A 23,760-nucleotide genomic window follows, 5' to 3' on the forward strand; every position below is an offset into this window, starting at 1 on the left:
CTCTGGCACCCAGGAGGCAAAACACCAACTGCGAGTCTCTCTCGTTCCCACAGAATCTCCTATCTGTCCCACTAACTGTGAAGTCGTGAATGACTAATGCTCTCCTCCTCTCCCCACTTCCCTTCTGAGCAACAGGGACAGACTCTATGCCAGAGACCTGTGTCCCACTGCTTTCCCCTGGCAAGTCCCCCCCCCCCCACCAACAGTATTGAAAATGGTACACTTATTATCGAGGGGAATGGCCACACGGGATCCCTGCACTGTCTGCCTATTCTCTTTCCCCTTCCTGACAGTTACCCAGCTACCTTTTTTCTGTACCTTGGGTGTCACCACCTCCGTATAACTCCTCTCTATCGCCCCCTCAGCCTCCTGAATCATACGGAGTTCATCCAGCTCCAGCTCCAGTTCACTAACGTGGTTTCTGAGGAGCTGGAGTTGGGTGCACCTGATGAAATCAGTGGGGACACTAGTGGTGACCCTTACCTCCCCAATTCTACAGGAGGAGCATGCAACATCCACTCCCACTGTTCGGAATTCCCAAACAGACTATTGAAGAAAAAAAAAACTAGTAACCTTACCAAATTGGCACTCAGAAACTTTGTTTTCGGTTAGAGGAAGAGGATGGGTGGGAGACACTACCTAAGTAGTGTTTCGGGTAAAGCAACTGCCCAAATATATGTACTGGAGAGAGAACACAAAACCTAACCTTTGCGTCGACACTGGCTCGCGCTGCCACTGATAAACAAGAGTAAACACTGAGGATAAATATTTATTAAAAATCAGTCATATCAGGTCCAGAACATCTCTGCAGGAGTTCCTCTCCTAGGCCCAACCATCTTTAGCTGTTCGGAATCCTGCAGCAAGTAACTCACCTCCTGACTCCCCAAAGCCTGTCTACCACCTACAAGGCACAAGTCAGGAGTGGGATGGAATACTCCCCACTTGCCTGGATGGGGGCAGCTCCAACAACACTCCAGAGCTTGACATCATCCATGACAAAGCAACCGCTTGATTGGCACCACATCCACAAACATCCCACTCCCTCCACCACCGAAGCTCAGTAACAGCAGTGTGTATTATTTACATGGTGCACTGCAGAAACTCACCAAAGATCCTCAGACAGCACCTTCCAAACCCACGGCCACTTCCATCTCGAAGGACAAGGGCAGCAGATACATGGGAACACCACCCCCTGTAGGTTCCCCTCCAAGCCACTCACCATCCTGACTTGGAAATGTATCGCGGCTCCTCCAGTGCTGCTGGGTCACAAATCCCGGAATTCCCTCCCGAATGACATTATGGGTCTACCCACAGCAGGAGGGCTGCAGCAGCTCAAGAAAGCAGTTCGCCACCACCTTCTCAAGGGGCAACTAGGTCAGGCAATAAATGCTGGACCAGCCAGAAACACCCAGTTCCCATGAGTGAAAAAAGAGAACACCTCATAAAATAACAGCCTACTGAAAGGAAACACTCAACAATAAGGATGCATGTTTGGTAGCTGGTTTTCACTAATCTTTTGTTTGTTTACATACTTACAGAAGCTCTTACAATCTGATTTTATTTTGTTATGGGCCAGATCAAAACCCCTCAAAACATATCAAGAAGATAGTCTAGACCCCAACTTTCCCTTCTTTTTAAATATAATTGTAAGGTGATGTGTTCCGAAGCAATTGCATTGGTCAATGGACGTAATGCAAAACACGCTTTATTCATATGATAATGGTAACTGCAGATGCTGGAGAATCCAAGATAACAAAGTGTGAAGCTGGATGAACGCAGCAGGCCAAGCAGCATCTCAGGAGCACAAAAGCTGACGTTTTGGGCCTAGACCGTTCATCAGAGAGGGGGATGGGGAGAGGGAACTGGAATAAATAGGGAGAGAGGGGGAGGCGGCCTGAAGATGGAGAGAAAAGAAGATAGGTGGAGAGGACAGTATAGGTGGGGATGTGGGGAGGGAATAGGTCAGTCCAGGGAAGACGGACAGGTCAAGGAGGCGGGATGAGGTTAGTAGGTAGGAAATGGAGGTGCAGCTTGAGGTGGGAGGAAGGGATGGGTGAGAGGAAGAACAGGTTAGGGAGGCGGAGACGGGCTGGTGTTGGGATGCAGTGGGGGGAGGGGACGAACTGGGCTGGTTTTGGGATGCGGTGGGGGAAGGGGAGATTTTGAAGCTGGTGAAGTCCACATTGATACCATTGGGCTGCAGGGTTCCCAAGCGGAATATGAGTTGCTGTTCCTGCAACCTTCAGGTGGCATCATTGTGGCACTGCAGGAGGCCCATGATGGACATGTCGTCTAAAGAATGGGAGGGGGAGTTAAAATGGTTCGCGACTGGGAGGTGCAGTTGTTTATTGCGAACCGAGCGGAAGTGTTCTGCAAAGCGGTCCCCAAGCCTCCGCTTGGTTTCCCCCATGTAGAGGAGGCCACACCGGGTACAATGGATACAGTATACCACATTGGCAGATGTGCAGGTGAACATCTGCTTAATATGGGAAGTCATCTTGGGGCCTGGGATGGGGGTGAGGGAGGAGGTGTGGGGGCAAGTGTAGCACTTCCTGCGGTTGCAGGGGAAGGGGCGGGGTGTGGTGGGGTTGGAGGGGAGTGTGGAGCGAACAATGGAGTCACGGAGTGAGTGGTCTCTCCGGAAAGCAGACAAAGGTGGGGATGGAAAAATGTCTTGGGTGGTGGGGTCTGACCTCAAAGCCCTCCACTTCTTCCTGTCCCACAGGCCCAACCAGTCCCCCTCCACCGACACCCTCATCCGCCTAGCCAAACTTGTCCTCACCCACAACAACTTCTCTTTCGATTCCCCCCACTTCCTACAGACAAAGGGGGTGGCCATGGGTACCCGCATGGGCCCAAGCTATGCCTGCCTCTTTGTAGGTTATGTGGAACAGTCCCTCTTCCACACCTACACAGGCCCCAAACCCCAGCTCTTCCTCCGTTACATTGATGACAATATCGGCGCCGCCTCTTGCTCCCCAGAGGAGCACAAACAGTTCATCCACTTTACCAACACCTTCCATCCCAACCTTAAGTTCACCTGGGCCATCTCCAGCACATCCCTCACCTTCCTGGACCATTCAGTCTCCATCTCAGGTGACCAGCTGGAAACTGATGTCCATTTCAAGCCCACTGACTCCCACAGCTACCTAGAATACACCTCCTCCCACCCACCCTCCTCAAAAAATTCCATCCCGTATTCCCAATTCCTCCGCCTCCGCCGCATCTGCTCCCACGATGAGGCATTCCACTCCCGCACATCCCAGATGTCCAAGTTCTTCAAGGACTGCAACATTCCCCCCGCAGTGGTCGAGAATGCCCTTACATTTCCCGCATTTCCTGCAACACATCCCTCACACCCCGCCCCCGCCACAACCACCCCCAGAGGATCCCCCTTGTTCTCACATACCACCCCACCAACCTCTGGATACAACGCATCATCCTCCGACATTTCTGCCATCTACAATCCGTCCCCACCACCCAAGACATTTTTCCATCCCCATCCTTGTCTGCCTTCCGGAGAGACCATTCTCTCCGTGATTCCCTTGTTTGCTCCACACTCCCCTCCAACCACACCACACCCGGCACCTTCCCCTGCAACTGCAGGAAGTGCTACACTTGCCCCCACACCTCCTCCCTCACCCCCATCCCAGGCCCCAAGATGACTTCCCATATTAAGCAGATGTTCACCTGCACATCTGCCAATGTGGTATACTGTATCCATTGTACCCGGTGTGGCTTCCTCTACATTGGGGAAACCAAGCGGAGGCTTGGGGACTGCTTTGCAGAACACCTCTGCTCGGTTCGCAATAAACAACTGCACCTCCCAGTCGCGAACCATTTTAACTCCCCCTCCCATTCCTCAGACGACATGTCCATCATAGGCCTCCTACAGTGCCATAATGATGCCACCCGAAGGTTGCAGGAACAGCAACTCACATTCCACTTGGGAACCCTGCAGCCCAATGGTATCAATGTGGACTTCACCAGCTTCAAAATCTCCCCTTCCCCTACTGCATCCCAAAATCAGCCCAGTTCGTCCCCTCCCCCCACTGCATTACACAACCAGCCCAGCCTGCCTCTGCCTCCCTAACCTGTTCTTCCTCTCACCCATCCCTTCCTCCCACCTCAAGCCGCACCTCCATTTCCTACCTACTAACCTCATCCCACCTCCTTCACCTGTCCGTCTTCCCTGGACTGACCTATCCCCTCCCTACCTCCCCACCTATACTCTCCTCTCCACCTATCTTCTTTTCTCTCCATCTTCGGTCCGCCTCCCCCTCTCTCCCTATTTATTCCAGAACCCTAATAACCACTAATATCCTGGGTGGGAAATTTGCTGGTGCTATTCGGGTGGATTTAAACTAGCTCAGACAGGGGATGGGAAACTGAGGTGTAGTCCTAGTACACAGGAGGATGAGCGTAGGGAGGACATGGTCAGGTCCTCACTGTCACACGAGTGTGCTGGCAGTCAGCAAGCTGGATTGAAGTGTGACGACTTTAATGCCAGGAGTATCCGGAATAAGGTAGGTGAGCTTGCAGCTTGGATAGGTACCTGGGACTTCGATGTTGTAGCCATTTCGGAGGCATGGATAGAGCATAGTCAGGAATGGATGTTGCAGGTTCCAGGGTTTAGATCTTTCATTAAGGTCAGGGAAGGTGGTAAAAGAGGGGGAGGTGTGGCTTTGTTGGTCAAGGACAGTATAACAGTGGCTGAAAGAACTTTTGGTGAGGACTCGTCTACTGAGGTGGTATGGCCTGAGGTTGCCGAGGAACGTTTATCGACTGAGTCAGTATGGGTGGAAGTTAGAAACAGCAAGGGAGCAGTCACCTCATTGGGGGTTTTCTACAGACCCCCAAATGGCAGTAGGGAGATCGAAGAACTCATTGGCCAGCAGATTGTTGAAAAGTGCAAACGTAGCAGGGCTGTTGTTATGGGTGACTTCAACTTTCCCAATATAGATTGGAACCTCTTTAGTGCAGATGGTGTGGATGGAGCCATTTTTGTCAGGTGTGTTCAGGAGGGTTTCCTTACTCAGTATGTGGACAGGCCGATGAGGGGAGAGGCCATTTTGGAATTGGTGCTCGGCAATGAGCCAGGACAGGTGTCGGATCACGCGGTGGGAGAACACTTTGGTGACAGTGACCACAGCAGCCTTACATTTACCATAGCCATGGAAAGGGAAAGGAGCAGTTACCAGGGGAAGATTTAACTGGTGAAAAGGAAACTATGACGCTCTGAGACAGGAGTTGGGAAGTACAGATTGGGAGCAATTGTTCCACAGAAGGGGCACAACAGACATGTGGAGGCTGTTTAAGGAGCAGTTGTTGCGAGTGATGTATAAATTTGTTCCTCTGAGACAGGTAAGAAGGGGTAAGATTAAGGACCTTTGGATGACGGGTACAGAGGTGCTTCTTGTCAAAAAGAAAAAGGCAGCTTACGTAAGGTGGAGGAAGCAAGGGTCTTGCACAGCTTTAGACGATAACAGGCTTACTCGGAAGGAGCCCAAAAGTGGACTGAGGAGGGCCAGGAGTGGGCACGAAAAAGGCTTGGCAGGAAGAATTAGGGAGAATCCGAAGGCATTTTACTCACATGTGAGGAATAAGAGAATGATCAGGGAGAAGGTAGGGCCGATCAGGGATAGCGTAGGGAACTTGTGCATGGAGTCTGAGCAGATAGGGGAAGCCCTAAATGAGCTTTTTGCTTCGGTTTTCACTGGGGAAAGGGACCTTGTTGTGAATGAGAACTTTGAGGACCAGGGAAACAGGCTTGAACAGATCGAGATTGAGGAAGTTGATGTGCTGGAAATTTTGGCAAACATTAAGATTGATAAGTCCCCAGGGCCAGGCCAGATTTATTCTAGGTTGCTCCAGGAAGCGAGAAAGGAGGTTGCTAAGCCGCTGACGAAGATCTTTGCTTCCTCACTCTCCATGGGAGTCGTACCGGAAGATTGGAAGGAGGCAAATGTTATTCCTCTTTTCAAGAAAGGGAATAGGGAAATCCCTGGAAATTACAGACCAGTCAGTCTTACGTCTGTGGTCAGCAAGGTTTTGGAAAGAATTCTGAGGGATAGGATTTATGACTATTTGGAAAAGCATAGCATGATTAAAAGGAGTCAGCATGGCTTTGCGAGGGGCAGGTCATGCCTTACAAATCTAATTGAGTTCTTGAGGAAGTCACGAGACAGGTTGACGAGAGTTGAGCAGTGGATGTGGTGTACATGGACTTCAGTAAGGCATTTGATAAGGTTCCCCACGGCAGGCTCATTCATAAAGTCAGGAGGTATGGGATACAGGGTGATTTGGCCGTCTGGATTCAGAATTGGTTGGCTGACAGGAGGCAGAGAGTGGTTGTAGATGGTAAGTATTCTGCCTGGAGGTCAGTGCTGAGTGGTGTCCCGCAGGGCTCTGTTCTTGGACCTCTGCTCTTTGTAGTTTTTATAAATGACTTGGATGAGGAGGTTGAGGGGTGCGTTAGTATGTTTGCTGATGACACAAAAGTTGGAGGTGCCGTTGATAGTATCGAGGGCTATTGCAGGCTTCAGCGAGACATTGACAGAATGCAGAGTTGGGCTGAGAAATGGCAGATGGAGTTCAACCTGGATAAATGCGAAGTGATGCATTTTGGAAGGTCAAACTTAAATGCTGAATATAGGATTAAAGGCAGGATTCTCAGCAGTGTGGAGGAACAGCGGGATCTTGTTGTTCAAGTGCATAGCTCCCTCAAAGTTGCCACCCAAGTGGATAAGGTTGCTAAGAAAGCATATGGTGTTTGGGCTTTCATTAACGGGGGATCGAGTTTAAGAACCACAAAGTTATGCTGCAGCTCTACAAAACCCTGGTGAGACCACACTTGGAATATTGTATCCAGTTCTGGTCGCCCTATTATAGGAAAGATGTGGAGGCTTTGGCGAGGGTGCAAAGGAGGTTTACCAGGATGCTGCCTGGACTGGAGGGCTTGTCTTACGAGGAGAGGTTGACTGAGCTCAGACTTTTCTCTCTGGAGAGAAGGAGGAAGAGAGGTGACCTGATCGAGGTGTACAAGGTAATGAGAGGCATGGATAGAGTCGATAGCCAGAGACTTTTCCCCAGGGCAGGATTGACTGCCACGAGGGGTCATAGTTTTAAGGTGTTAGGAGGAAGGTATAGAGGAGACGTCAGAGGGAGGTTCTTCACCCAGAGAGTTGTGAGCACATGGAATAGTTTACCAGTGGTAGTCGTGGAAGCGGAGTCATTAGTGACATTTAGGCGACTGCTGGACATGCACATGGACAGCTGTGAATTGAGGGAAATGTAGGTTAGGTTATTTTATTTTTGGATTAGGATTATTCCACGGCACAACATTGTGGGCCGAAGGGCCTGTACTGTGCTGTACTTTTCTATGTTCTATGTTCTATGTAACCCTCTCCCCATCCCCCTTTTTGATGAAGGGTCTCAGCCCAAAACATCAGCTTTTGTGCTCCTGGGATGCTGCTTGGCCTGCTGTGTTCATCCAGCTTCACACTTTGTTATCACACTTTATTCATATACTGTACTCAAAATACAAATAAAAGAAAGAAGAAATTGGAACAACTTAACTCTGTTGAAAAATTTAACAGAATAATAGATTATTTAACTAATAAAAAGCAACAGTTCCAATAAAGTAACATCCCATAAACACACCCTTGGCGAAGGCAAATTCAGTAAAACAGATTGTCTGACATACAATTCTGACAGCAGCAAGAGAACTCCAAGCTTTTAGGTGTAACAGAGCGAAGAATAACAGCTTCCACATCCAGCTTCAAGGCATCAGTATCTACTGAAAGCTAAACTAAAATCCCATTTCTGTGGTAGCATGAACCCACCCCTTTATGCTGCTTCTATTGCTCCAACTTTTTTTAGAAAACCAAAGCCTCACAAGTTGTTGACTTTATTGGTTTTGAGCAGATAGCTCGGTACTTCTGCCTCAACCTTCCTTCATAAAAATATCTGCAATAGTACACCTCTTAAAGCCATCGTGTCATCATACCTTACCCGTTTTCTTTTGAAAAGGAGCCATCAATATACCATACGGCTTCACTTTAAAAACATTTAGCCTTACGGAATTAGTCCACTACATATACATTTACATTACATTGACTCTGGCATGCAAACACTCACAACTACAGCCATTTTCAGTCTGTTTCTTTTCCTGCCACTGAACTGCCTCCTGTCTTCGTTCATCAAAGTCATGACAAGGTGTCAGCAATTATGTTTCCTTGTCCTGCCACACGCATAATTTTCAAATTGAATGGCTGCAATGATAAACTCCATCTAAACAGCCTGGTATTTCATACTTAAATTTTCCCAAAAACTTGAGCAGGTTATGATCAGTAAATACATTTGTCTCAGACACATACTGGCCATACAAATGTTGCAATGTTGCATCACCAACACCAAGCTTAAAGTCTGCTTCCCAACTGTGGAATGTTTCTGTTGATGAGTATTCAATTTTCTGGAAAAACATCCATTAAATTTTTCTATCTTTTCATCTTTGTCGCGCAAGAGTACAGCACCGACACCTACATCACTCTCATCAAAAGCCAATCTTGAATGTTTTTGCGTCATGAGGTATGGCTAACACTGGAGCAATGGTTAACACAGATTTTAGGCTGTCAAATGTTTTCTGAAATTCCTTTGAAACCTTTTGCTCTTCTTCAACAAGTCAGTTGGTGGAGCAAATATACTGCTAACATTTGTATGAATTTTTGATAAAAATCACTGAATCCCGGGAATCATAAAACTTCCTTCTTTGTTGGTGAAATGGGAAGCTGCAGGGCTGTTGGTCCATGTCCAAAGATACAACCCAGGAACATGGCTCAGGCTTTTGAAAGCTCACTCTTACTCAGGTTTATCACCAAGCATGTTTGCTGAAATTGATCAAACAATTCAAATAGAAGCTCCAAATGTTGCTTCCGTGTATGATTAAAAGTCATTGGATTGTCTATACAGAGATAATGGGAACTGCAGATGCTGGAGAATCCAAGATAACAAAGTGTGTAGCTGGATGAACACAGCAGGCCGAGCAGCATCTCAGGAGCACAAAATTTGACGCTTCGGGCCTAGACCCTTCATCAGAGAGCCAGAGCTCTCTGTTGAAGGGTCTAGGCCCGAAACGTCAGCTTTTGTGCTCCTGAGATGCTGCTTGGCCTGCTGTGTTCAGCCAGCTCCACACTTTATTATCTTAGATTGTCTATGCATGCCACACAGTTGGGTACTGTCAAAATGACAGAATTGGTTAGTCTTTGAAATATGGCTGGCACATTCTTCGTACCTAATGGCTTGACTTTAAACTGGCACAGTACATCTGGTGTCACGAAAGCCAAATTTTCCTTTGCTCTTTCAGATAAATGTACCTGCCAGTATCCTTTGAGAAAGTCTAACTTAGAAATACAAGCTGCTTGTCCCACCTTCTCAATACAGTCCGCCAAATGTGAAATAGGATATGAATCAGATTTTATAACTCCACCGATTTTGCGATAGTCCACACATAATCCTTGGGTACCAAGATAATAAAATGTGAGGCTGGATGAACACAGCAGGCCAAGCAGCATCTCAGGAGCACAAAAGCTGACGTTTCGGGCCTGGACCCTTCATCAGAGAGGGTCCAGGCCCGAAACATCAGCTTTTGTGCTCCTGAGATGCTGCTTGGCCTGCTGTGTTCATCCAGCCTCACATTTTATTATCTTGGATTCTCCAGCATCTGCAGTTCCCATTATCCTTGGGTACCATCTGATTTTGGTATCATTAGTATGGATGAGCTCCATTTGCTATAACTCACTTTAATTATGTCTTCCCTGAGTATGATTTCAATATGTTTTTGAACCTGTGCTAATTTTAGAGCGTTAAGTCTACAAGAATGTTGCCTAATTGGAATAGCATTTCCTACACCCACAACATGTGTGAATAAATGAGTACTTCCAGCTTATTCCCAAATGCCTCTTTCCATGTGATTGTAATAAGTCTTCCAGGTCATTTCAATTTTCCTCTGGGAGGTAAGTCAATAATTTTTCCCAATTTTTGAGAACTTCCTCATTATCCAATCTCATATCAGGAATGTCCAATTCAGGATCCTCTGAACTTGGTTCTTCACTCGGTGTAACCAATAACGGATTGACCTTTTGCATGCCTTCCCTGTCAAAATACCTGGTGAGCATATTTCACCTGACACACCGTGAGATTTCTTATCTGGCATACTTATCTAATAATTCACCTCACTCAATTTCCTTTCAATTTGATAAGGCCCACTAAACCTGGCCTTTAAAGGTTCCCCTCCCACTGGGAGTAACACTAACGCCCCATTTCCACTTGCAAAATTGTGAAATTTTAGTTCTTTGTTTTTTGTTTCACTGTGGGCTACTTTTAAATGCTGTCTAGCCACATGCCCCACTCTACCTAATCTCTCACGTCCTTTAAACTTGACGTTTTGATATATCTAATGTCTTTTCTGGTACTTCACCACTATTTGTTGCTAGCCCTTGTTTCCTCTACCATTCACTTTTGCTCTGTAGCTTTTCACCTTTCGTTTCTATTTGTTTCCTGCGCTCTTGTCTCCCACTCAGGTTCCTGTCTGCTGCCACTCTGTTTAAACCTTTCCTGGGATGAGGTCATCACTGGCTAGATCAGTACTTATTGTCCATCCCTAATTACCCAGTGGGCAGTTAAGAGTCAACCACATTGCTGTGGGTCTGGAGTCACATGTAGGCCAGACCAGGTAAGGATGGCAGTTTCCTTCCCTGACGGACATTGGCGAACCAGATGGGTTTTTCCTGACAATTGACAATGGATTCATGGTCATCATTAGATTCTTAATTCCAGATTTTTATTGAATTCAAATTCCACCATCTGCAGTGGTAGGATTCAAACCTGGGTCCCCAAAATGTTATCTGGGCCTCTGGATTAACAACCCAGTGAAAAACACCATTGGGCCATCACCTCCTCTAAGTAGGAACCAGTCCAGCTAGGGATAAAACCATCCAGCCTGCACATGTCCTGTTTTCCCCAGAGTTGCTCTCTCTCCTTGAGGAAAAGAAAATTGACATCCTTATTTTGTCTGGTCTACACGTGGCTTCAGATCCTTCGCAATGTGATTGGCTCCTAAATCACCTCACTCAGTGATGATGGCACACACAGCCTCATTGACTTCCTTATCAACATCTTATGTGATAGCCTGACATAGCTATTCTCATATAAGCATACCTCCCAGACATCTCCACCCCTGCCCACTGTTTTGTAAGAGAGATTGGGCAGATTCACTAGAGTTGGTAATAAAATGATGCACAGTCTGAGGAATTTTCTCCAGTACCCCATGAAGTCTCGTGCCATCAGGTCATACCCAGGCAAGGAAACCACCTGGGATTACTGACCTCTCAGCTAATGGCTCTGTGCTCCTCCATGTTGAACAACTCTTGAAAGAAGCACTGAGGGTGGCAAGGCACAGAATGGACTGTAGGTGGACAACTTCAATGCCCATCACCAAATGGAGCTCAGTCGCACCATTACAGATCGAGCTGACTGAATCTGGAATGGCAGAGCTGCTAGTCTGGGTGTGTAACCACTGGTGAGGGAACAAACAAGAGGGAAGAACCTCTTTACATCATCCTCACAGAACTGTTTGGTCTTTGGGAATAGTGGTAAAAGTGTCCACTGCACAGTTCTTGTGCAACGTCTCGTCTTCATATTAAGAAATCACACAATCACAAAGTTATTGCGGTACAGAAGAAGGCCATTCACCCCATCATGCCCATACCATCTCTTCAAATAAACACTATCGTACCAAGCCCCTGAATTTTCCCCAGGCTCTAGCACACCATTCCTAACCAAATGATCATTCAATGCCCCAATTGAATGCCTCAGTTAAACATGCTTTCACCACATTTGTAGGCAGATACCCCCCACACGTGAGACTATCACTGTGCTGAATGAAGCATTGAAACATATCTAGTTACTCCAGGCTAGGAATCCATGAGATGCTATATCACCAACTCAATTGCAGTCAAATCACATGGACTGATATATCCCTCACTCCACCATTATCATCAAGCCAGGGGCCAACTTTGGTTCGAAGGAGAGTGCAGGAGGGCATGCGAGGAACAACACCTGATATGCCTAAAAATGAAGTGCCAACCTGATGAAGCTACAACATAGGACTAATTGCATACTAAACAGCATAACCAGCAAGTGATAGATAGAGCTAAGCGATTCCACAACCAACAGATCTGATCTAAGCTCTGCAGCCCTGCCCTATGCATATATGATCATGGTGGATCATGCAGTGCAGGAGAAGGTGACACAAATATTCTTATTCTCGGTGTTGGAGGAGCCTAACAATCAGTGCAAGGGAGAAGGCTGAAACATTCACAAGCATTTTCAGTGTTGTAATCCCAGCTGATGGTCACAGTCAGATTCCAAACTGAAAGCTGCCTTGAAAGAGACGGGTCTAGGCCTGAAACATCAGCTTTCTTGGTCCTCTTATGCTGCTTGGCCTGCTGTGTTCACCAAGCTCTACACTAATGTTATCTCTTGACAGAGCCTAACCTTGGATGTGAGTTTGCTCGCTGAGCTAGAAGGTTCGTTTTCAGATGTTTCGTCACCATTCCACGTAACATCATCAGTGAGCCTCCAGTGAAGCGCTGGTGTTATGTCCCGCTTTCTATTTATATGATGTACATCACCAACACAGGAAATGACATCACCAACCTAAGGAAACCTAACCAGATAAATAGAAAGTGGGATATAACACCAGCGCTTCACCGGAGGCTCACTGATGATGTTACCTAGAATGGTGACGAAACGTCTGAAAACTAACCTTCCAGCTCAGCGAGCAAACTCACATCCAGAACCTCAACCTGAGCTACAAATCTTCTCAAAACTTGCTAGAGCCTAACCTTATTTTTGCAGTCAGTTGTTGAAGATATTAGCACCAGGATTGGAATGAACTTTTCACAAAGAACTCCCCACCTCAAGTAAATGACATATTTTTCACACTTTCAGTGCTTCCTCCTAGTAGTTCAACCTGGAACCCGAAGGACGGACATAATGAGGTGATGATCGGCAAGAGGTTCCCTTGGCCAAGCCTTGAGATGTCATGGCTTCATAGTCAATGGTGGGGTCCCAGGGCAATCCCTTACTCACAGTATATCACTGTGTTCCACCACCTCTGCTACTGATGGTCTGGTGATGCTGTTGACTGGGCCCTGGTCTGAAGCGTGACTCTATGAGCTTTGCTGTTAGGTTGTTGAAATTTTGGTAAAAGTCCCCAGATGTTAGCAAAGGGTATTCCCCTGTATGGGCTGTTACTATTTACAGTGCCTGGGTTCATACCAGGTGGTCCATCCAGTTTCCTTCCTTTTCTTTCACTTTATTGTGGTTTTGATGCAATTGGGTGGTTTGCTCAGTCACTTCAGAGTCAACCACAGGGCTGTGGGTCTGGAGCCACATGTAGGCCCAGACCAGGTGAGGATAGCATGTGGCTTTCCTGAAAGGGCATCAGTGAACCAGATGGGTTTTTACCACAACTGCCATGCTAACTCCAGATTTTTAATTCAAATTTTTAACCATCTGCCATAGTGGGATTCGAACCAATATTCTTTCTTTTTATTTATTACCCATCCCTAATTGCCCAGAGGGCAGTTAAGGGTTAACCACATTGCTGTGGGTCTGGAGTCACAAGGAGACCAGACCAGGTAATGATGGCTGGGTTTCCTTCCCTGAAAGACATGAGTGACCCAGATGGGTTTCTCCAACAATTGGCAATAGATTCATGGCCCTCATTAGACTCTTACATCCAGATTTGTATTGGATTCAAATTCCACCACCTGCCATGATAGAATTTGAACTCAGGTTCCCAAAGCATTACAAGAGTCCGCAGGTTAACAGGGCAGTGATAACACCATTAGGTCATGGCTTCCCAGAACACAGGCCTGGCACTCTGGTTTGCTAGTCCAGTGACATCATCACTGCAAGAGGTTTATCACGAAACAAATTCCTGCAGTGCTGTATTAATCTTGTTTGTTGTTTATCCGTCACAACTTCTGTCACATGACCCAACTCGTCAGTTTCAAGCTCTTGCCACAGCTGGAGTTACAGAGCTCATCAGCTCACTGGCCCCAGCATGGCTCTGATGAAGTCCTTCCCAGTGTGTACACATCCAACCTTCTGCTGGTCCCAGAGCCTATTCTCACGCAGAACTGCTCATTCATCTGTCTAATCTGACTAGTTTATTCCAATGCTTCCTAAACATCATCCCACTGTCAACGTATTTTTTATTTATTCATTCATGGGATGAATGCATAGCTGGCCAGGCAACATTTATTGTCTATCCCTAATTGCTCAGAGGGCAGTTAAGAAGCAACCATGATGCTGTGGATCGGGAATCACATGCAGGCCAGACCAGGTAAGGATGATTATTACAGTCTGTTAATCCAGATAACCATCTGGGGACTTAGATTCAAATCTTGCCATGGCAAACACTGGAATCTGTATTCAATAAATGCCTGGAATTAAGAATCTAATGATGACGATGAATCAGTTGTCAGGAAAAACTCATCTGGCTCACTAATGTCCTTTAGGGATGGAAAATTGCCATCCTCATGTGGTCTGGGCTGAAATGTGACCCCAGGCCCTCAGCAATGTGATTGACAGCCCTCTGGGCAATTAGGGATGGGCAATAAATGCTGGCCTAGCCAGCAATGCCCTTGTCCCATGAATGAATTTAAAAACAGTTTACTCCTCCAGCTGCCACATCCCCAAATCTGTAGGACAAATGCCAGGACCAAGGAGTCCCCCCACTCCAACCTTCTTAGTCCACTTGCAGATAGGATTAGCAGTTCAGACCCTGTTGCCTCTGATCACTGACTAAGTCTGACAGACCAATCCTTAAGAGTATGGCTTCATCTGGAACACTTGCCCAGATAATCCATTCCCTCTGTGGTGCAGTGTGTAGAGTTCCAGTTAAGTCTGAGCCAAAGCTCCTTGAACCCAGACACTTGTCTGATCCAAACAACTTGAGGCTCCCCATGTGTTTCGAAAGTCTCTTGCCTGTAATAAGAATTGAGAGTAATTTCCAAAATAAACAAGCTGAGGATCGCTTGCAAAAACAGGAAGGGGGTGGGTCCATGTCACGCTGAGGGTTTTGTCAGAGATCTACAATTAAAGATAGTTACATTTTAACTGTTGGGATCTGAGCACATTTTTCTCGCCGTCAGAAGGTTTCTGTTTGCTTTGTGCAGCACAGTTAGCAGAGAAGAAGAAAAGTTTAAAGCTTATCTGAGCTGACAATATCAGCTGGTGCTGGGCGAGGCTGAGTAGCAATGACCAGAACAAAGTACACAGTTCAGATTTTCACTGTGGAATCTTTCTTTGCACTGGTCCAGTTAGCTGCATTTAGGCTGTGAGAGTGGCAGTGTGTCACGAGCTGGGACCCAGAGCCGAGTATGGCCTGCAGTGAACGCAGGCATGACCTCAGCTGGCAATTTTTTGCCCTCCTTATCCCCCTGACATATCCTGTGCTGCTTGTGAAATGCCACCCCCAGTGCCTGGATTTTAAACCCCCTTTCCGGCCAGACAACGGCCTGTCTTTCTGTGCCATGTACAGTCAGTTTGGCTGTTGTAATACCACCAAAGACCAGGAAATTATGAACCGCTTCTACAGCATCATGGATAGTTTTGACTACTCTCTGTATGCCACGTGTGCTTCCTACATCCAGGATATGCTGTGTGGGGTAAGTGACTTTAATTGGATGTTACTAATCTCTAATTTTCTGAACCTACACATACACATCACACTGTCTGTAACTCCCACTCTATCTCTCAGATTTCACTATACTAAAGATTTTGCATGCACCCTCCCACTTTCCTCCCTATACGTACCAAACCTGACCCAATATTTGCACTGCCCTCCTCCTAACTTGCAGTAAGACTCACTCATCCATTTCCATTGTCCTCGTTGACATAAACTGTCTCTTGATCCAGCAACGTCTCAAATTCGAAAATCCAATCCTGCTCTTTACCTCCTCAAACAACTCCAGTTAATCTGCTCAGCACAATTTCCCATTTGCGCCGATACGCTGACTCTGCTCACTGTTCCGAGTGAGCTGCTACTGTATCCTTAACGATAAACTCTAACATTTCGTAGCCGATTGCTCCCTGGCAACTGCCACACAAGTAGATAGGGTGATAAACAAGGCATACAGCATGCTTGCCTTTCGTGGTCGGGGAACTGAGTACAAGAGCCAGGATGTCAAGTTGTGGGTTTTATAAGAGATAATGGGAACTGCAGATGCTGGAGAATCCAAGATAACAAAGTGTGGAGCTGGATGAACACAGCAGCCAAGCAGCATCTCAGGAGCACAAAAGCTGACATTTCGGGACTGGATCCTTCATCAGAAAAGAAATTTATAAGATTTTGGTTAGGCCGCACTTAGAGTATTACATTCAGTTCTGGTCACCAGATTACAGGAAGGATGTGGAGGCTTTGGAGAGGGTGTGGAATGGATGCTGCCTGGATTAGAGGGTATAAGCAATAAGGAGAGGCTAGGAAAACCCGGTTTGTTTTCTTTTGAGTGATGGAGGCTGAGGGGAGACTTGATAGAGTATGTAAAATAATGAGGTGCTTAAATAGAGTTTGACAGGCAGAATCTTTTTCCTGGAATTGAAAGGTCTTATACTCGGGGGCATGCATTTAAGGTGAGAGGCAGAAAGCTCAAAGCCGATGTGAGGGGTAATTTCTTTACACAGAGTGTAAGAGGCGCCTAAACACACTGCCAGGGGTGGTGGTGGTGACAGAGATAATGGGAACTGCAGATGCTGGAGATTCCAAGATAATAAAATGTGAGGCTGGATGAACACAGCAGGCCAAGCAGCATCTCAGGAGCACAAAAGCTGACATTTCGGGCCTAGACCCTTCATCAGAGAGGGGGATGGGGGGAGGGAACTGGAATAAATAGGGAGAGAGGGGGAGGCGGACCGAAGATGGAGAGTAAAGAAGATAGGTGGAGAGGGTGTAGGTGGGGAGGTAGGGAGGGGATAGGTCAGTCCAGGGAAGACGGACAGGTCAAGGAGGTGGGATGAGGTTAGTAGGTAGCTGGGGGTGCGGCTTGGGGTGGGAGGAAGGGATGGGTGAGAGGAAGAACCGGTTAGGGAGGCAGAGACAGGTTGGACTGGTTTTGGGATGCAGTGGGTGGGGGGGAAGAGCTGGGCTGGTTGTGTGGTGCAGTGGGGGGAGGGGATGAACTGGGCTGGTTTAGGGATGCAGTAGGGGAAGGGGAGATTTTGAAGCTGGTGAAGTCCACATTGATACCATTGGGCTGCAGGGTTCCCAAGCGGAATATGAGTTGCTGTTCCTACAACCTTCAGGTGGCATCATTGCGGCACTGCAGGAGGCCCATGATGGACATGTCGTCTGAGGAATGGGAGGGGGAGTGGAAATGGTTTGCGACTGGGAGGTGCAGTTGTTTATTGCGAACCGAGCGGAGGTGTTCTGCACAAGAGTCCCCAAGTCTCCGCTTGGTTTCCCCAATGTAGAGGAAGCCACACCGGGTACAATGGATACAGTAAAGCACATTGGCAGATGTGCAGGTGAACCTCTGCTTAATATGGAAAGTCATTTTGGGGCCTGGGATGGGGGTGAGGGAGGAGGTGTGGGGGCATGTGTACACCACCCCACCAACCTCCGGATACAACGCATCATCCTCCGACACTTCCGCCATCTACAATCTGACCCCACCACCCAAGACATTTTTCCATCCCCACCCCTGTCTGCTTTCCGGAGAGACCACTCTCTCCGTGACTCCCTTGTTCGCTTCACACTGCCTTCCAACACCACCACACCCGGCACCTTCCCCTGCAACCACAGGAAATGCTACACTTGCCCCCACACCACCTCCCTCACCCCCATCCCAGGCCCCAAGATGACTTTCCATATTAAGCAGACGTTCACCTGCACATCTGCCAATGTGGTATACTGTATCCATTGTACCCGGTGTGGCTTCCTCTACATTGGGGAAACCAAGCGGAGGCTTGGAGACCGCTTTGCAGAACACTTCCGCTCGGTTCGCAATAAACAACTGCACCTCCCAGTCGCGAACCATTTTAACTCCCCCTCCCATTCTTTAGACGACATGTCCATCATGGGCCTCCTACAGTGCCACAATGATGCCAACCGAAGGTTGCAGGAACAGCAACTCATATTCCGCTTGGGAACCCTGCAGCCCAATGGTATCAATGTGGACTTCACCAGCTTCAAAATCTCCCTTTCCCCCACCGCATCCCAAACCAGCCCAGTTCGTCCCCTCCCCCCACTGTACCACACAACCAGCCCAGCTCTTCCCCTCCACCCACTGCATCCCAAAACCAGCCCAGCCTGCCTCTGCCTCCCTAACCTGTTCTTCCTCTCACCTATCCCTTCCTCCCACCCCAAGCCACACCTCCATCTCCTACCTACTAACCTCATCCCACCTCCTTGACCTGTCCATCTTCCCTGGACTGACCTATCCCCTCCCTACCTCCTCACCTATACTCTCCTCTCCACCTATCTTCTTTTCTCTGCATCGTCGGTCCGCCTCCCCCTCTCTCCCTATTTATTCCAGAACCCTCACCCCATCCCCCTCTCTGATGAAGGGTCTAGGCCCGAGACGTCAGCTTTTGTGCTCCCGAGATGCTGCTAGGCCTGCTGTGTTCATCCAGCCTCACATTTTATTATCTTGGATTCTCCAACATCTGCAGCTCCCATTATCTCTGTACTGTTCTATGTTCTATTTTCCTAATAACAAATGCTAAGCTAACTGGCCTGTGTCTTTTTCCCTTCAATAGTAAAGCTATTACATGACAGTTTTCCAATCTTCTGGGAATTTTTGAGAATCCAAGCATTCCTGGAAAATTATTATCAACGCATTCACTGTCTCTGTGGCTAATTCCTTCATTATCCTAAAATGCATCCCACTAGGTCCAGAGGGCTAATTGGTCTTTGGTCGCATTAGTCTCCCCAGCACATCTTTTCTCTGAAGATAGTTATTGCATTTATCTCACTATTAAAACTGATGTACAAAAGGGGCAAGGGTGATTCGTGAAAAAAATACTCATGCATGGAAGGCACTCCCTGGAAATACAGTTGAGGCAGGATCAATTGAGGCATTCAGGAGAGGTATTTGGTTAGAAATGGTGCACAGAAACATGGGGGAGAAAGCAAAATATTGCCACTAGGTAACGATTGTTGCTGGAAGACCTAGTATAGCTGCAAGTGGGTGAATGGTATCCTTGCAATCACAATTCTGTGAAATTCAATATAGATTAACAGAGTAATATAAGGTGTTTTAATTCTCCATTCACAATTCTTCATATACATCACGAGACAATAAAAGCTCAGGACACAAGGCGGTTGTGCACGATTCAGTATCAAGCTGTAAAGGAACATTAGACGTTCCACTTTATATGCATCTTCAAATGTTGTTTGTTATTTATCTTCTCAATGCCTTTTTCCTGTCTTCTGGATATAAGTTTTCCCGTGGATCCATTAGGAACTGTGGTGTCAGAGGGAGAAAAATAAAAGCACCTAATTCTTATCAGAGGATGAGACCTTTATTTATTCCTGATTGGGCTGAATTTTAGCCTGAGTAAAAAGTTCAACAACTTATTAAATTACCTTCTTCCCTTCAGAGAGAGGACTGGTACAAATAAAACCAGAAAAGGCTGCAGATACCAGTCCCTACTAAACTTTGTGGGTCAACCTACAGCACAGGGACTGCAGTGGTTCAAGAGGGCAACTTACCCCCACCTTGTTAAGGGGCAACTAGGGACCCGCAAAAGGGACTAGCCCATGTCCCACAAGTGTATAAAAGAAAGCTAAAGCAGGCCTCATAAAGTTAGTATTTTCTGAAACAAGAATGAGAAAGAAACTACAGTTTCTTTTTTAGATAATAAAATGTGAGGCTGGATGAACACAGCAGGCCAAGCAGCATCTCAGGAGCACAAAAGCTGACGTTTCGGGCCTAGACCCTTCATCAGAGAGGGGGATGGGGGGAGGGAACTGGAATAAATAGGGAGAGAGGGGGAGGCGGACCGAAGATGGAGAGTAAAGAAGATAGGTGGAGAGGGTGTAGGTGGGGAGGTAGGGAGGGGATAGGTCAGTCCAGGGAAGACGGACAGGTCAAGGAGGTGGGATGAGGTTAGTAGGTAGCTGGGGGTGCGGCTTGGGGTGGGAGGAAGGGATGGGTGAGAGGAAGAACCGGTTAGGGAGGCAGAGACAGGTTGGACTGGTTTTGGGATGCAGTGGGTGGGGGGGAAGAGCTGGGCTGGTTGTGTGGTGCAGTGGGGGGAGGGGATGAACTGGGCTGGTTGAGGGATGCAGTGGGGGAAGGGGAGATTTTGAAACTGGTGAAGTCCACATTGATACCATATGGCTGCAGGGTTCCCAGGCGGAATATGAGTTGCTGTTCCTGCAACCTTCGGGTGGCATCATGGTGGCAGTGCAGGAGGCCCATGATGGACATGTCATCAACAGAATGGGAGGGGGAGTGGAAATGGTTTGCGACTGGGAGGTGCAGTTGTTTGTTGCGAACTGAGCGGAGGTGTTCTGCAAAGCGGTCCCCAAGCCTCCGCTTGGTTTCCCCAATGTAGAGAAAGCCGCACCGGGTACAGTGGATGCAGTATACCACATTGGCAGATGTGCAGGTGAACCTCTGCTTAATGTGGAATGTCATCTTGGGGCCTGGGATGGGGGTGAGGGAGGAGGTGTGGGGACAAGTGTAGCATTTCCTGCGGTTGCAGGGGAAGGTGCCGGGTGTGGTGGGGTTGGAGGGCAGTGTGGAGCGAACAAGGGAGTCACGGAGAGAGTGGTCTCTCCGGAAAGCAGACAGGGGTGGGGATGGAAAAATGTCTTGGGTGGTGGGGTCGGATTGTAAATGGCGGAAGTGTCGGAGGATAATGCGTTGTATCCGGAGGTTGGTAGGGTGGTGTGTGAGAACGAGGGGGATCCTCTTGGGGCGGTTGTGGCGGGGGCGGGGTGTGAGGGATGTGTCGCGGGAAATGCGGGAGACGCGGTCAAGGGCGTTCTCAATCACCGTGGGGGGGAAGTTGCGGTCCTTAAAGAACTTGGACATCTGGGATGTGCGGGAGTGGAATGTCTTATCGTGGGAGCAGATGCGGCGGAGGCGGAGGAATTGGGAATAGGGGATGGAATTTTTGCAGGAGGGTGGGTGGGCGCCCTTGACCGCGTCTCCCGCATTTCCCGCGACACATCCCTCACACCCCGCCCCCGCCACAACCGCCCCAAGAGGATCCCCCTCGTTCTCACACACCACCCTACCAACCTCCGGATACAACGCATTATCCTCCGACACTTCCGCCATTTACAATCCGACCCCACCACCCAAGACATTTTTCCATCCCCACCCCTGTCTGCTTTCCGGAGAGACCACTCTCTCCGTGACTCCCTTGTTCGCTCCACACTGCCCTCCAACCCCACCACACCCGGCACCTTCCCCTGCAACCGCAGGAAATGCTACACTTGTCCCCACACCTCCTCCCTCACCCCCATCCCAGGCCCCAAGATGACATTCCACATTAAGCAGAGGTTCACCTGCACATCTGCCAATGTGGTATACTGCATCCACTGTACCCGGTGCGGCTTTCTCTACATTGGGGAAACCAAGCGGAGGCTTGGGGACCGCTTTGCAGAACACCTCCGCTCAGTTCGCAACAAACAACTGCACCTCCCAGTCGCAAACCATTTCCACTCCCCCTCCCATTCTCTTGATGACATGTCCATCATGGGCCTCCTGCACTGCCACCATGATGCCACCCGAAGGTTGCAGGAACAGCAACTCATATTCCGCCTGGGAACCCTGCAGCCATATGGTATCAATGTGGACTTCACCAGTTTCAAAATCTCCCCTTCCCCCACTGCATCCCTCAACCAGCCCAGTTCATCCCCTCCCCCCACTGCACCACACAACCAGCCCAGCTCTTCCCCCCCACCCACTGCATCCCAAAACCAGTCCAACCTGTCTCTGCCTCCCTAACCGGTTCTTCCTCTCACCCATCCCTTCCTCCCACCCCAAGCCGCACCCCCAGCTACCTACTAACCTCATCCCACCTCCTTGACCTGTCCGTCTTCCCTGGACTGACCTATCCCCTCCCTACCTCCCCACCTACACCCTCTCCACCTATCTTCTTTACTCTCCATCTTCGGTCCGCCTCCCCCTCTCTCCCTATTTATTCCAGCTCCCTCCCCCCATCCCCCTCTCTGATGAAGGGTCTAGGCCCGAAACGTCAGCTTTTGTGCTCCTGAGATGCTGCTTGGCCTGCTGTGTTCATCCAGCCTCACATTTTATTATCTTGGAATCTCCAGCATCTGCAGTTCCCATTATCTCTGATACAGTTTCTTTTTGAAGTGTTTTAGAAATCTAAGTGAGTAATTTTGTTCGTTTGTTTTCATGTCTAGAACAAACAACCTTTGCCATTCTGGATAAGGGTTAATGTAAAAGCTTAACAATCAGTATTACAGACAATGCTGCCGTAAAGCAAGTCCTTACAAATTTTAACTCCACCAAACAAGCCTTTGCAAGTGATTTACAATCTCTAACCGGTTCACTCGAGGCACCTCCCATTGAGGTGGAATATGGTTTGTTGGCAGGATAATTAAATATTAAACAACATGTGCTGTCATGACTAGTCATTACTAGTGTTTTGTTTCTGTTCTCTAGTATCTGCAGTTCTTTGGCTTTTTTTATTTCTAGCTTGTGATTTCCACTTGCAGACTGGGAAAAGACATTTAAAGGGCAATTTTTGATAGGGGAGAATGTCTATGATTCACTCCAGTGTGACAGTGATAAATAGTACTAGTAATAGTAATAATGGATGGCCTGGTGAAGGCAAAAAGGCTTCATGTTAATTGCATGCCAAAAATTGAGAATTGTAGAGGAGATCTCTCGGTAGATAAATTAAGATAGTCAATGACCTTCTCCATTTGTAATTAAATGATGACAATGCACTTATTTTCCTGACTATTAACACTCATCTTTTCAATGTTGATGTTTAGCAAAATATGCTACCTGCTCTTGAAGGAAACTCATTCAGGGCAGCCTCCAATTTATTTAGATCATAGACCGTAAGATATTGGAGCAGAATTAGGCTATTCGGCCCATCGTATCTGCTCCACCATTTGAGCATCGCTGATATGTCTCTGAACCCCATTTCCCTGCCTTCTTCCCATAACCCTTGGTCCCTTTATTAATTATGATCCTATCCATCTCTGTCTTAAATACACTCAATCACTTGGCCTGCACAGCTCTCTGCTGCAATAAATTCCACAGATTACCCAGCCTCTGGCTGAAGAAATCAGACTTCACCTCAGTTCTAAAGGGTCACCCCTTCACTCTGAGGTTTTGCCCCCTGGTCCTAGCCTCTCCTACTCATGGAAATATCTTCTCCACATCTCTTCTATCCAGGCCTCTCAGTATTCTAAAAGTTTCAATCTGATCCCCCTTCATCCTTCTAAACTCCATCAATCATTTTTGTGAACCTCATCAAGACCCCTTTAATGCCAACACATGCTTCTTTAGATACAGGGTCCAAAACTGCTCAAAATATTCCATTTGTGGTCTGATGAGAGCTTTACCCAGCCTCAGCAGTACCTCTCTGCTCTTGTATTGTAGTCCTGACAAAATGAATGTGAATTGCTGCATTCGCCTTTCCAACTGTCAACTATGTTTGCATGGCAACATGAAGGGAATCTTGAAAAAGGAC

The 23,760-nt window shown here is 47.7% G+C and overlaps 2 protein-coding genes across 2 annotated transcripts in view; one reads left to right on the forward strand and one right to left on the reverse strand.

Moving 5' to 3' along the window:
- Positions 1-23,760, reverse strand: part of LOC125455510 (cytosolic carboxypeptidase 2-like) — a 213,777-nt gene that overhangs the window by 32,694 nt on the left and 157,323 nt on the right. The gene's annotated exons all lie outside the window — the stretch shown is intronic.
- Positions 15,188-23,760, forward strand: part of hhipl1 (HHIP-like 1) — a 47,078-nt gene continuing 38,505 nt past the window's right edge. The window contains exon 1 of the mRNA XM_048538408.2: positions 15,188-15,740. Within this exon, the coding sequence (XP_048394365.2) occupies positions 15,453-15,740 (288 nt within the window). The 5' untranslated portion in view covers positions 15,188-15,452. The remainder of the gene's footprint in view (positions 15,741-23,760) is intronic.

Source organism: Stegostoma tigrinum, chromosome 10, assembly GCF_030684315.1.
Source record: "Stegostoma tigrinum isolate sSteTig4 chromosome 10, sSteTig4.hap1, whole genome shotgun sequence".
Lineage (NCBI taxonomy): Eukaryota > Metazoa > Chordata > Chondrichthyes > Orectolobiformes > Stegostomatidae > Stegostoma > Stegostoma tigrinum.